Source organism: Mytilus edulis, chromosome 9 (assembly GCF_963676685.1).
Source record: "Mytilus edulis chromosome 9, xbMytEdul2.2, whole genome shotgun sequence".
In the NCBI taxonomy this organism is placed as follows: domain Eukaryota; kingdom Metazoa; phylum Mollusca; class Bivalvia; order Mytilida; family Mytilidae; genus Mytilus; species Mytilus edulis.
This window is the reverse complement of record NC_092352.1, coordinates 37,340,446-37,356,545: the sequence shown is the minus strand read 5'-3', so window position 1 is coordinate 37,356,545 and position 16,100 is coordinate 37,340,446. Positions and strand designations below refer to the sequence as shown.

General features: G+C 32.3%; 1 protein-coding gene across 1 annotated transcript in view; it reads right to left on the bottom strand.

The window, feature by feature from the left end:
• LOC139489689 (uncharacterized) overlaps positions 1–16,100 on the bottom strand; it is a 195,980-nt gene that overhangs the window by 171,830 nt on the left and 8,050 nt on the right. Inside the window, exons 4-8 of the mRNA XM_071276358.1 lie at positions 14,446–14,886; positions 10,388–10,588; positions 5,230–5,448; positions 4,332–4,424; positions 2,624–2,713 (exon numbers count right to left, since the gene is read on the bottom strand). Of these exons, the coding sequence (XP_071132459.1) occupies positions 2,624–2,713; positions 4,332–4,424; positions 5,230–5,448; positions 10,388–10,588; positions 14,446–14,886 (1,044 nt within the window). The remainder of the gene's footprint in view (positions 1–2,623; positions 2,714–4,331; positions 4,425–5,229; positions 5,449–10,387; positions 10,589–14,445; positions 14,887–16,100) is intronic.

Below are 16,100 nucleotides of genomic sequence, written 5' to 3'. Positions count from 1 at the left end.
TAAGACTCATCAGTAACGCTCATGTCAAAATATTTATAAAGCCAAACAAGTACAAAGTTGAAGAGCATTGAGGATCCGTGATTCCAAAAAGTTGTGCCAAATATGGCTTAAGTAATCTATGCCTGGGAGAAGAAAATCCCTTGTTTTTTTAAATTTTCAAAAGTTTTGTAAACAGGAAATTTATTAAAATGACCACATAACTGATATTCATGTCAACACCGCTGTGTTGACTACTGGGATGGTGATCCCCCCTCCCCCGGGGACGAAGCGTCCACCAGCAGTGGCATCGACCCAGTGGTGTAAATAGTTATTCAAGGTACCAGGGTTATAATTTAGTACGTCAGACGCGCGTTTCGTCTACATAAGACTCATCAGTGACGCTCATGTCATACATAAGACTCATCAGTGACGCTCATGTCAAAATATTTATAAAGCCAAACAAGTACAAAGTTGAAGAGCATTGAGGATACGAAATTCAGAAAAAAGTTGTGCCAAGTATGGCTTAGGTAATCTATGCTTGGGATAAGAAAAACCTTTGTTTTTTGAAAATTTCAAAAGTTTTGTAAACAGGAAAGTTAAAAAAAATGACCACATAATTGATATTCATGTCAACACCGAAGTGTTGACTACTGGGCTGGTGACACCCCGGGGGCAAAACGTCCACCAGCAGTGGCATCGACCCGGTGGTGTAAATAGTTATCAAAGGTACCAGGATTAAAATTTAGTACGCCAGACGCGCGTTTCGTCTACATAAGACTCATCGGTGACGCTCATGTCAAAAATTTTTTAAAGCCAAACAAGTATTAAGATGAGGAGCATTGAGGATCAGAAATTCCAAAAAATTGTGACAAATATGGCTAAGGTAATCTGTTCATGGGATAAGAAAATCCTTTGTTTTTTTTATAAATTTTCAAAAGTTTTGTAAACAGGAAATTTATAAAAATGCCCACATAATTGATATTCATGTCAACACCGAAGTGTTGACTACTGGGCTGGTGATACCCCCGGGGACGAAACGTCCACCAGCAGTGGCATCGACCCAGTGGTGTTAATAGTTATCAAAGGTGCCAGGATTATAATTTAGTACGCCGGACGCGCGTTTCGTCGGCATAAGACTCATCAGTGACGCTCATGTCAAAATATTTATACAGCCAAACAAGTACAAAGTTGAAGAGCATTGAGGATCCGAAATTCCAAAAGGTTGTGCCAAATATGGCTAAGGTAAACTTTGCCTGGGATAAGAAAATCCTTTGTTTTTTGAAATTTTCAAAAGTTTTGCAAACAGGAAATTTACAAAAATGACCATATAATTGATATTTATGTCAACACCGAAGTGTTGACTACTAGGTTAGTGATACCCTCGTGGACGAAACGTCCACCAGCAGTGGCATCGACCCAATGATGTAAATAGTTATCAAAGGTACCAGGATTAAAATTTAGTACGCCAGACGCGCGTTTCGTCTACATAAGACTCATCAGTGACGTTCATGCCAAAATATTGATAAAGCCAAATAGTACAAAGTTGAAGAGCATTGAGGATCCGAAATTCAAGAAAGTTGTGCCAAATATGGCTAAGGTTATCTATGCCTGGGATAAGAAAATCTTTTGTTTTTTGAAAATTTCAAAAGTTTTGTAAACAGGAAATTTATAAAAATGACCACATAATGGATATTCATGTCAACACCGAAGTGTTGACTACTGGGCTGGTGATCCCTCCTGGGACGAAACGTCCACCAGCAGTGTCATCGACCCAGTGGTGTAAATAGTTATCAAAGGTACCAGGATTATAATTTAGTACACCAGACGCACGTTTCGTCTACATAAGACTCATCAGTGAAGTTCATGTCAAAATATTTATGAAGCCAAACAAGTACAAAATTGAAGAGCATTGAGGATCCGAAATTCCAAAAAGTTGTGCCAAATATGGCTAAGGTAACCCATGCCTGGGATAAGAAAATCCTTAGTTTTTTTAAATTTTCAAAAGTTTTGTAAACAGGAAATTTATTAAATGCCCACATAATTCATATTCATGTCAACACCGAAGTGTTGACTACTGGGCTGTTGATACCCTCGTGGACGAAACGTCCACCGGCAGTGGCATCGATCCAGTGGTGTAAATAGTTATCAAAGGTACCAGGATTATAATTTAGTACGCCAGACGCGCGTTTCGTCGACATAAGACTCATGTCAAAATATTTATAAAGTCATACAAGTACAAAGTTGAAGAGCATTGAGGATCCGAAATTCCAAAAGGTTGTGCCAAATATTGCTAAGGTAATCTATTCCTGGGATAAGACAATCCTTTGTTTTTTTTAAATTTCAAAAGTTTTGTAAACATTTGAACTGATGGATGAGCCCACCGTTGAAAGTCGTATGTTATTGAAAGTATATAGCACACACATTCAAACCAAAAAATGATGCTCTTTCATCATTAAACGGATTTTTTTTTTATAAAATTGAAATATAACACGATGAAAATATATATATTTCAGATCTAAGCATTTCTGGAACGCATTTAGGCGTTAGACGGGAAAAAAGAGACGCTTAACACACGGTATATGGTCTTGCTCTTTCTTAAATGCATTCTTCCGTCACTTCAAACTTATGTCTCATACAATGTTACCTGTAGATGAAACCGATACATGTTCACTGTATGTTGGTGTTAAAGACCTTGTTGTTTGTAATACTTTTGTTGATGGCGATTGGTCTTCAACTGAAAATAACAGATTTAAAATGTTTATAAAACTGAAATATACCGCGATGACAATACATATATTGTTGGACCCATCAAATAACCAGAGTAATTTCATTTTCATAACACCGACCCCCAAATGATAATGTAACAGCATAAATCTATATGACGAGACAAACAGAGAGGGAATTGGAACTCACAACAATTGTTTTTAACATGCAATTTAAAATCTTGCATTCTTGCATTTTATAAATGTTTAACATGCAATTTAAAATCTTGCATTCTTGCATTTTATAAATGTTTAACATGCAATTTAAAATCTTGCATTCTTGCATTTTATAAATGTGAAAAATTGACCTTCAGATTTGTAGAACAAAATTATTATGTACAAAATTTATAAAACACAAATATAAGTTATCATTTTACATGAATAGAATTGTCTAATACCTATTGCAAAATTCAACGGGACACGGAATGGAGTGTGCATTTCTTAAATTATTCGGTATTCAAGAGCATGCAGCAATTACTCAGACTTAGTAAAACGTCACCAGCGTCTGAGCAGAAAGTTGTTGAACTAGAAGTATGTCAAAGAACGGATCGTCCTTTTTCTAAAAAAAAAAGTTAATCTGAAGGTACTAAGACCTTGTTGAGAAATATTTGGTATCAACTTCACAAATAATTCACGTTATAATTTGTGAAGTTTATATGAAGAATAGATACTATGGGTACTTACGTTGTTTATCATCTTGATAACTAGTTTATATTTATTCTTTTATTTGTCTATATGCACATTACTTTAACTGTTTAGTCTGTTTTTGGTTGTATCTACTGTTAACCAACTTATTTTCGCGAGCGATTTATTTTCGCGACTTTCGCGAGTAGAAAAATAACGCGAATATAAATCGTCGCGAATATGTCAATCTTTGATCTTTCCTTAATAGACTTTATCAAGTAAATCAGATAATCGCGAAATTAAATAGCCGCGAAGTGGTCAAGAAAGGGTAAAACGCGAAATAAAGTATCCGCGAAAATAAGTTGGTTTACAGTATTTGACATAGCTCTTTTCTTTCCGTAATTGAGTTATTATTCTATGAAAAGTTTGTATCCTTCTCTTTCATGTTTGCTTAATTTTTTTTCTATATGCCTTTTGTGATTATCTGTTACGTATGACGGGGATCTGTACTTATACATCCCGTCATTGTGTTATTTTACCATGGTTAGTGTTTGTTTAAAATATGTTTGTTTGTTTCTAGAGTGATTAAGATAATAACACAAAGTTGACTGCTCTACCCTTAGCTACAAAACTAGGTTTGAATCACCATTATCTACATAAGCAAATGCCTGTACCTAGTCAGGAATATGACTGTTGTTATCCATTGGTTTGATGTGTTTGATTTTGATTTTGCTATTTCATTACAGACTTCCCTTTTAAAATTTTCCTTGTAGTTCAGGTTTTTTTATGATTTTACTTTTCATCGATTCAAACAATGATTTTTTTTTTAAACTTGAATAATTGCGATGCAATTCGCATGTATAGTTTGTTTTTTCTTTAGCTTATATTTTTTTTATCGCAACAAAGATACTGCAATTTCCTCACGTTTTTACTTATTTAAACTTATAGTATATATACTAATATTACCTGTTGTATACGATGCACTATCACTAAGTGTTGTCAAAAACCCTGCAGTTGGTGAGGGTCTTTGTGATGAATACTGATCTGGAGGAAATACATCTTAAAACGCAAGACAGAACAACAGACTGATATTTTTGATAAAGTATAAAGCAATAAGACAAACTATACACTTAAAACATGTTTTATCCTATTAAAATTAATGTTAACAAGATAAATTTGATGCAACAGCAAAAAAAAAACTCTAAAGGAAATTCAAAAGTCGGGTCCATAAAATCTGACAAACCCAAGCGCTCGTTTATACTAAAAAAACTTAATTTTTGGAAAATAAATCTCATATTCATGACTTGGATCAGTATTTTTTTTATGAGAATGGTAGGCTAAATCTGGTTTAACGACGATGAAGAGAAGCTAAATCAGTCGACACACCCACCACACGGTCTCGATCTTTATCAAATTTAATCTTCTCAATTTGTGTTTGTTACCTTGATATGCCTTTTCCTTTAAAATTAATGAGATTTGAACGAATGGCGACTTCTGTAGCCAGCATTAGAAATTCTTTAATTTGTAGCGTAAAACAAATTGGAAGCGGACACAAACAAAAGAGTGCATAGATCATAACCGACTTTTCAACTTCGGCTTATATAATTTTGAGACTGGTAGGTTACCTTCGCTATCATAGGTCATCGTGGTACTCGCTTAGATAAGAAAAAACAAAAAGAAGTACAACATACACATAGATAGCATGTGCTATTTCATTGGCAGATCACAATCCAGAGATTTTAGATTTTAATTTTCATGGTTATTTTAAAAAGAAGATTTGGTATGACTGCTATGATATCTACCACTATTATTTAAAAGGTCACTGAAAGATAATTTTACAACTTATTAAAGTTTCAAACTTTACCTCTAATCTCATTCCATATTATCAGATACCTTGATGCATCAAAGCAATTATCTGCAGCAAGTACCAAATTATAAGTTACTGTTCTAATGTTCTCAGTAATTTGACATATTTTGGGAATGTCACTTTTAAATCTCTTTATTTTACAACTTTTACAATCTCTTTCGGTTGTTGTGTGACAAGCTGCAATCCAAAGCACATCATGAAAATCGGTGCATTTTTCTGAAAAAGTGAATGAATTCAAAAGATATTAATTTTCTTTTTTTAATGATAAAATATAAAAAAAAAGAGTGTAACAGTAAAGTTAATAATGTATATGTTGCACATTTTTAGTGTAATAACAAAATAACTATACATTGTGTGTTTCAGCATCAAACAGATTTGAAAGTCTCTGCGACCTTTTCAATTCTTCTTGTTCCTCAACATTGTACAAACATTTTTTATATTCTTAGACAATATAATGGTTTTTTTTTCTTTATCATACACATACCATACAATTTGACGAATACAAAACTCAACAGTGACTAAAATTGTCAATAAAACACATTTGTCAGTTGCCCTTTCTTGGAGGGTTGTTGCTCACAAGGACGCTATCAAATCATGAGTTCCAAATGGTAAAGTTGAAATCATCTCTTCGAAAATTTTACGGACGCCATCACGAGTGGGTTGACTGTTATGGAATAACCGTTCCAAAAATTATATCGGATATGTTCCTTACGTCTTAACTACAATACCCTTCCCTTTCATAAATGTGACCTACCGGATTTGTTATCTCATAGGCTTACCCTTCCGGAGCACCTGAGATTACCCCTGGTTTTTGGTGGGGTTTGTGTTGTTTATTCTTTAGTTTTCTGTGTTGTTTCGGGTGTGCTTTTGTTTGTCTGTTTGTCTTTTTATTTTTTGCCATGGCGTTGTCAGTTTATTTTCGATTTATGAGTTTGACTGTCCCTCTTGTATCTTTCGTCCCTCTTTTAGAAACACAAGGCATCAAAGAGGAAATGTATTTCTTTCCTTCGAAGGACGCAATTAACATCTGACCAAGACCAGAACGAAACTGGAAACACCAGTCCACAATACAATACAGAAAACACGAAACCAACAACAAACGATGTTAAACTCAAGTCCTTCGGACAGTAGTATTTCCCAGTCATCTACTGACAGCAGCTTTTTATTTTATTATGCATAAGTGTGTTAAATTCTGAGATACGTCAATCACAAAATGTCTGATGTTTGACCTTCAGACATAAAACAATTAATAAAACTTCGAAACTTTTAAATTGCATGAAATGTTAACTAGACAGTTGAAACGTGCTGAGGTGAAATACGACAATAAGAAACTAATGATAGTTTAAAAATCGAGGTACGAAATAAGTAAATAACAAAATTACCAAAAAAAGTCCATGACAATATAGAAACGGAAAGTCTCTAATCAAATAGCAAAATCAAAAACACAAATCCAGAAATGACGTGGATAAATTATGATTGTACAGCTAACTAAACCTCTCACTTCTTTGACAGTCGCATAATATTCCATTATATTGACAAGTGTGTGAGGAAATAAACCAGAAATAATAGGTAAAAATGTAAAACAAATTTGGTTGCAGCATTCAAAATTGTGTTATAATCTTTATTCATATGAAACAAAGAAATATGACAACGGAGAAAAACAAAAAGACAAATTGACACGGCACACCATCAAAATCGAAAGACAAGAAAACTAAAACCCACCATAACAAAACAACACAATGACGTGAACGATTGAAAATCATTTATTTTTATCTATGACACACATTTGAAATTTATTAAAGCTTTCATTCATATTTCATGGAGATAACTTCAACTTTACCATTATCAGAACCCAACTTGTCAACAGGATCTCTATTTCAAGAAAATCTGTTTACCCTTGTAGTTAATGTAGACATAAGGTTGGTTTTTTTTATTATTCTAGAATTAATTTCACCGTTCCATATTTGATTATTGTAGCCATAGTGTGTGACGTACCTTCTACGTCTTCCGAAAAAAAAAATTGTAATCTTAGATTTTTTTCTATTGTGTCAATTTAAGAATTACTGCTCGCAATTCAAAGACTGGATATGATATAAAAGCGAAACTCAAGCTTTTCTATGTAAATTGAATCATGATAGTCATGGTGCATTGTCTCAATATACATCTCAATGACTTTTGGTAGATACTTTTTCCCGACGTGTATGGTAATATCCTCATTCCCTATAGCTATATTCTTTCTTTTAGTTCTTTCAGTAATAAGCTGGCGCGACTCTTTAGCAGCTATCTGTGCCACTGTATTGGTAGTTTCTATTTCGTTGATAAGTTTTAAACGTTTCTTGATCAAATATTCATACTCATAGTTTACGGGTAAATCTTTTAGGCGTTTGCAAAAATGAAATTCAAAGTAGCAAATTTTTGTCCACTCCACATTAGAAAAATCAGTTTTATATTGGATGTAAAGACTAGGAATATCATTTTCATTTATGTTTATATTCTGGAAAATATGATTTTCAATTACAGAACTTCTGAATTCCAAATTGGTAATACGTTTATAGATTTCTTCTACAGTGCAGGGTGCTTGAGTTTTTTCACTTGAAATTTTTTGTTGAATTTCATGAACACATTCACGGCAAATGGCTTGTTGATCATAGCGGTGGAAAATATATCTAAGTACAGATGTGATAGTGATGTAAAGGATACCATCTTTTTCCTTTAACCTAACTTGATGTGTTTTAAACTCTGAAATAATGTTGCTTCTTTTAACTTTTTTAATTTTATCAAATGGACTGTGATATTGTCGAAGAAAATATATAAATTGATCTAGTTCAATCCATTGTCCATCCCCAATGTCTGTTCTGAATGGTAAACGTAACAACTTTGGTAAAGCCATCTATCTCTGAAAAGAAACAAAATTTACCTCTAGATACTAGCTTTTGATCGTAAAAAATCTTCTGTCTTAAAGTTTGGTACAAATTCAGGATAGTTTAAGAAAGCTATCAAAATTTATTTATAAAATCTTTACTACAGAGTAAATGTAATATTTCCTAGCAGAAAAACTAAGTCTATTTACAAGTTAAATACGGGAAGACAGGATTTTTTTTACAAAACTTACTTCTGGATACTATTTTTTATCCATAAACAAGCTACAGTCCAAGTTTGATACAAATCCATGATAGTTTAAGAAAGTTATTAAAATTTTTAAAACTTTAACCATAGAGGGAATATTTGTAACCGACGCTGACGACGACACGACAATGCTGAAACAATGAAGGAACTCTGTCTCTTTTTTCGACAAAAATCGAAGGTTACTTTCAATCAATGAAAAATTAGGAATACTTTCAAGTTTTATATCTATATTACAAGTATTTTCTGCCTTCAAAATGAAAAATAGTGGAATATAGAAATAGATGAGCAGCATGCATAAACTACTACTATTGATGTATCACAAAGTCAAGAACAAATACCCTTTACAAAGTGAAAATATGTTTGGGGAATACTATTATCGAAAAGGGGGGGGGGTCAATGTCTTTAGTATAATAATTCATCTTTAATGTTTTATTTATATTAATTGATTTACATATAACGTCAATAATTATTAATAACTTACAAAAGTTCTGTGTTTCTTTCTTTTTTTCTTCATAACTGGAACTTCACATCAGACTTCATATAAAAATTCCAATTCTTTTCTTTGTTTTACACATTTATGTACACAGAAATCAACATGTGAAAAATATAAACAAACTTAGCAACACAGATGTACCATTGACTGTATAGAATTACATACAGCCTCACCTAATTATAATATGGTTATCAGCAGGAGATTAATAGATGCTGTCAACTGGGCAGTTAAAACAAACAATTTATGTAATTGGAAAGTGATAAGAGGAGAGCTATATTTAAGCCCTATATTGTACCATGGGTGTAAGACTTACTTAAGAGTCCGATGTCAGAAGATGAAACAAAAGAAAATAAATAAAATGACAATACTACATAAATAACAACAGACTACTAGCAGTTAACTAACATGCCAGCTCCAGACATAAATTAAACAGATTGAAAGATTATGTCTTCATCAAAAGATGAAGTATCATACTATCATAAAATATATGAGAAGAACATAACCCGTGTCATGCCAACAACTGTATTTTTTTAAATAAATGTGTTTAGTTCCGATGCAAAGACCCTATAAGTGAATCAATATTAAAGCCAGAATATGCAATCTTTAATGACCTGACAACAGTATCGTAACTATATCCCTTTTTAATTAATTGTACATTTATTGCTTGAAACTTAAAATAAGAGATATTTTTGGCAAGTCTTAAATAGTAATTAATCATCTGAACATACATGTAATTAAGAAATTTCCCAAACCCTAAATCTCTTAAATATCGAAAACTGAAATACATAACCATAAACATAAATCATATAGCTATTCTTTTGGGTCGCATCTTTGCTGATCGTTTTGATTTTCACAACTTTCCTACATTTTTGATACACAAAACTAAAAAATCTATATAAACCATTTTGATATAAAGCAATTACTAAAAAGATAAACTATTAGGTGTTTAAAAAAAAAGTGTAATGAAAAAAAACCTCATGGAACAAATCAAAACGGCAAGCATCTTATGAATTGCAAAATGAAAACCCTAAACACATCAAACAAATGGAAAACAACACTCATATTACTGACTACGTAACGGCATTCAAAAGAATTTTGGATTTAAACTGTTTAAACATGAAAACTGTGTTTGGTATTATCTCATTGTCAATTTAGGGTTATCCGTTCACACTTGTTATTTCTGTTGACACAATTTTTTAATGTAGCCTTGGTGTAGTGTACCTTCTACTTCTGTAATTTTTTTTATGCTTTTTCTATAGTTCGAATTTTGTTTACCCTTCCGCAGCTACTGAGATCACCCCAAGTTTTTGGTGGGGTTTGTGTTGTTTATTCTTTAGTTTTCTATGTTGTGTCATGTGTACTATTGTTTGTCTGTTTGTCTTTTTCAATTTTAGCCATAGCATTGTCAGTTTATTTTCGATTTATGAGTTTGACTGTTCCTCTTGTATATTTCGTCCCTCTTTTGAAACATGATAGTCGTGGTATATTGTCTCAACAGACATTCACTGATCATTTCCACTTATTCATAGAACATACCTCTTTCATCACTGCATGTGTATTCAATATTAATGCCCCGTGTATCGCATGCTGTTTTAATCCGATTTTTTCTACACCATTGTGAACTCCTATTTAGAAAACTAACATGCAACGGTATTTTTATATATTCTGGAAGTATTGGACAAAGAAGAGCAGAATCGTTGAATACATTAATGTGTGTTTCCGTGGAACTTACAGTATCTGCAAATAGATAAAAAATTGTTATTAATTCTTTAAACAAGAATGTAACGTGATTTATTTTAAATATGGATAAAGGCAACAGTATTATACCGCTGTTCAAATATTATGTATAAAGTTAAAGTCATAAGAAACTTCAAATTAAAAAAAGATATGCATATTCTTTTTTATTACTCAATGGATAGTTTTCATTATACAACTTATGTACATCATATGCTTTTTTTCTGAGGAAAATTCTTATATTTGTCCACATTTACAAAAAGTTTACTTATTTTTAATTGTTTCCTTCGCCGACATATTTTCCGTATGCATAGTGACCTGAGCGTAACCCTCTCGTAAAAATCCGGTGATCGCAATATGCATGGATCTGCCATTGAAATAAACAATTATCTGATTGTACATGTTAAATGAGCAGCCATAACTGTTAAATCATTACAGAAAAAAGAGAGAAAAAAAATGACGATTATACGATATTTTTTAATAAAAAAATAAGAAAATCGTGCACAGAGGACTAAGTTTATGATATTTACATGCATTGGATCAGGAATTAGATAAGCATTATTTTTTCACCACTCACTCGTTTCATATGACTTTAATAGATAAATTGAATAAAACTATACACAGCATGAAAATACTGATGAGAAAACCTAAACAATTTTGATGAGAAATATTTAAAATTGTTTTGCCTACGTTTATTGTTTTTGTGATATTGAGAAAATCCTACTTCATACATTTTAAATTATCTAAAATGCGATTAGGACCTTGTGGCTTTCATTGCAATAATGTATTGGCCGATACGGTTTAACAGTGTCTCTTCGCTTTAGATGTCCATATTGTCACATGATCTGTAACTTTACCAATTAGCAATTCTGTCAGTTATGTTTGTTAACTTGATTTGTCTTTTTTAATCAATTTGCAAGATTTTAACTCGAATGTTATAATAAATCACAAAGAACTAAACTTAAGATTTTATCATTTTATATACCTATCTCGAGTTTTTTTCCTTTCAGAACAATATGTCATTCTTTCAAAAAATCAACCCAAACGATACCATGTTTCAACGGAATATGCTTAAAGACATAAACTAATGACCTGTGTGAGGCCACTATTTTCCTTTATACTTACGTACATGTATTTACAAATATATTTCTATGTGTTTAAATAATACCGCATGCTCATTTCGTCATTTAATTGTTTATGTATTATACTTTGACCTCATGAAACTCATTAACGTGTCTGATCATTTACAATTAACCTTGAATCTTAGAAGATAAAAATGCTAACTATATATAGAAATAGAAGACATGGTATGATATAGTAAACTTTAAATATAAAAGGATATAACTTAATAACATTGAATATGAAGAAAACCAAATTCACCAATCGGCACTGTTATAGGTTTTGTGTCTATTTTGGCCAAGGTATTGTCTGTTTTTATTGGACTGTGATTTGTATTGCAATATTGGTATATGTGGTCCTCTTTATAATCATTTAATGAAAATAAAAGTCAGATTCTACATATCGTATATAGTTATAACGACAATAGACAAATCATCGAAAATGCGTCTACATTGTCATTTAAGGGCAATTGCCACGATGAGAAGTCGTTTAATTAATGACAGTCTGCATTTTCGAAGCTCTTACTACATGTATTAACTGTTTTTCTCTTATCGTTATATTTTTAAAGATAATTTTATTAGTCAAAAGAATCATCATTTACAAGCAATTATTTCTATAGGGAGTCATTTTATTGTTTCAGTCTCATTTCGATTAATAATAGTTATCAAAGGTACCAGGATTATAATTTAATACGCCAGACGCGCGTTTCGTCTACATAATACTCATCAGTGACGATCAGATCAAAATAGTTATAAAGCCAATAAGGCAGATCTATTTCTAATTAAATAATCAGGTTTTCTGTTTGCAAAGTCTGCCAACCTACTCTATTTTTTAATAATAAAGCGATAACAGAAAAAAAACAAAAATGACAGATACCAGTCAATGCCAACCACTAGATTGCATTTTCGTCTCTGATTGGCCCATTAAAATGTTGTAAGTTTAGACACACATGCAAGTGGTTAGTCCTCAACATTACGTTGGAGAGTACTGTTAAAGTATAACACAATATAGCAAGAATCAATATACATTAGTTAAAAAAACCTCATCAAAGGAACAAGGCTTATAAATGTATATGCCAGACGTGTATTTCATCAATGGAGTAGTCATATAGTCAATACCAACAAAACAAAAAGGTACCGATCTAAGAGTAGACCATGTTCAACTAAAACATGAACCATAGTCTATCCAAATAAAGTATAAATAGCTTCAGGTGTAATACCACCATTGATTTTCCGTTATTAGTCTTTGTAAAAATTGCAGAATTTATCTTTGTTTCAAATGAAGAAATACTTGGAATACGTTACGTTTTACCCTGTCCAGTACTTTAGAAAAATAATACATAAAATTTCATTGCATATAGGAAAATAACCATCATTCGAAGTTAACCAATCAAATTTCTCTCCTTATTGTATCTGTGTACAAGGTTTAGTCACCATGTAACCTCAAAATTACAAAATATTCTATTAAAATCCCAAATAAAAAATATTGGTGTTTTGAAATACCCAAGACATATGTTTATAACACAGAAATGTTTTACTGCAACAAAATGTAGGATTAATTACCTACAACTGTCAAAGATCACGGGAATAATTTTTTTCGACTTATATTCGTATACAACCGGATGTGACGTACTATGATTTGGTGATATCACAACTTCAACTCTAATGAGTATTCAAAGTCTTAGGCCGTGTTCACACCAAACGCCGTGTACAGTGAACATGTTTACAGTTGGTTTAATGTAATGTTCACTCGTTTCACATTAAATTTGTTCACATCTATACATCTTGTTTTTGGGACCTGTACATAAGATTTGTTCACAATTGTAAACTATATGTCATTTAAATGTTCATTACGTAGAACAGAATTCAAATTTTAGAACAACTTTTCTTGCAATTACGGAACGACCATTTTACTTTAAAAAAAGGGGGTATGGATTCCACAATTTGATTTTTTTTAAATCGGATCATACAGATGATTAGAATGAACAAATATTCTGAATCCAAAGTGTCCCCATACAATATAGTGTTATATATTGAATTGGTACCATCGAAAATAAAATATATAATTATTCGCCCGAGAAAAAATTCTGACTCAGAACACCCCCCCCCCCCCCCCCCCCCTTCCGCTCTTGGTTTTGAATTAAAGTGGTTGCTCCTTTAAGAAAGTCTTTTTGGATGATTTGCAGTCGTTGAAAGATGTCTCGATTACGCATTAAAAACGTAGGCTGCACCAGCGTGCTTACAGACGAAGAAAAAAAATGAGATGTTAAGGATCACTGCATTTCTATCTTTTCTGTTTGTTTCAATGTTTTTTCTTCTTGGAGTATTTGGCAAAGGGAGGGGTAATGTTTGGTTTTTTTTATTTCTAATTGTATTTTAACGGATCTGAGATACTACACAAACAAACAATTAACCTCACCCTTTTTCAGTAAAGTATCAATTTTAAATAAAAATCGTTTCTTTTTTAATAATACATGGGGAAATTAGAGTTCTGAATGCCTAGTTTTGTGTACACAAGGCCTACATCGACTATCGACTGCATGTAGACAACACATGATTTAAACAACATGTAAACATTGAGTTTTATCAATGGGAACGTAATTATGTTGAGTTTATGTGTGAGTTACACTAACACAACACCGGGGTTAGGTCAATGTAAATACGGCCTTACACAACAAAACAAAAATTAATTTCTCAATGCATTAGATACAATTTATCAAAATAGAATTATACATATACTACCTGTTTCATAAAATGTCCATTCTGTTTTTCGTGCAGATGAAAAGGTTGCCTGGTTAGTGATTTTGCCCTTTGTATATCTTATTATCGTTTTCCTTAGAAATGTGTTATTCACCATCTGAACAGTCCCCAATGTAAAACCATCTGTTTCCCTGCGGATGGAAATGTTGAATTTGCGAAATTGATCGCAACTTACATGGATTATTGGATCGTTTCTTATAATCCTGTCGTCGACCTCGTTTTCCTTGTCCTCCATCATAATTTTAACTGTTTGGTGGCCTACCTCTTGTAAAAGAATTATATTGTATTCGCATCCCGGTTCGACTTTGAAATACGGAGATGTCTTTGTGTTGATACTTTTATTGAAAAACGGTATACTTAGATCGCTGTCCACCTCATTTGCCGTTTCTAAGTGTATTGTTCTGGAGATTTCAATAATAAAGCCTAAAATTTTCCAAAACGCATACTTTATTTTAAAGTATATCCATATGGATTAAAGGTATCAAATCCTGACAATATAAATCATACTAGGGTAATATTTAAATTTCATTTTTGTGCCTTTTTCTTATATTTGCTATGTACAATGATGTAAGTATTATCATTTATTATAAGCTTTATTTGAAGATGACTAGAAATACGTTTTTGTTAAAACATAAACATAAGTCATAAAAAAAAAATCAAATGCAGTTGTAATTGTTTACAAACGCTTTTAATCTGCGTATGTGAGCGGCATCTCTGGGATGTCTAGGCCGAAATATTCAGCTACATTATAAAAGTAAGAATCAGTACAATTTATAGTTTCTTTTCTTTTTTTTCAAATATCAGGACACAATTCAGTAGTTGTAATTTATTATTTGTCAATGAAAATTTGACTAATGACTTTAACTCAATTTGAAGCAACGTGATTGATTTAATAAGGATTAAATACATATTAAAAAAAGGGATGAAAAATACCAAAACGGACAGTCAAACTCATAGATTGAAAATAAACTGACAACGCATGGCTATCAAAAAAGACAAACAGACAAATGCTAGTACAGAAGACCTAACACTTGTGACTTAGCATCAAGAACCCCACCAAAAACCGGGACTGAACTCAGGTGCTCCGGAAGCGTAAGCAGATTCTGCTCTACACGAGGCACTCGTCGTGCTGCTTATGTTTTTACAAATCCGTTAATATTATAATTCGGTAGGTCACATTCGTTAAAAAGAGAAGGGGATTGAAGTTACGACATAAGGAACATATCCGATATCATCTGTGAAACGGTTAACGATCAACCAACTTGTGATGGCGTCCGTAAATATAACGAAGGGATGATTTCAACTTCACCATTTGGAATTCATGGTTAAATAGCTTCCTTGTGAGAAGCAATCCTCTTTCAAGGAAATCATGATAGAAAATACAAGCCCGGGAATATCGTATCAATTGGGAGATATATACTCCGTATGCAGAAGTAACTGCTGGAATGTTGCTACATCGAAATGGAATCACAATTTGGAAGCTGAAACCTTTGTTGAAAATTACAAATTAAGATATACCAAAAAACATCAGCTTTTATCAAATGTTTCTACTCAATCCTCACTGACCAGTCGAAAGAAACAACAACATGTATTATAAACAACAGCTTTACACAGAAATGTACTTTAATACAAAATGT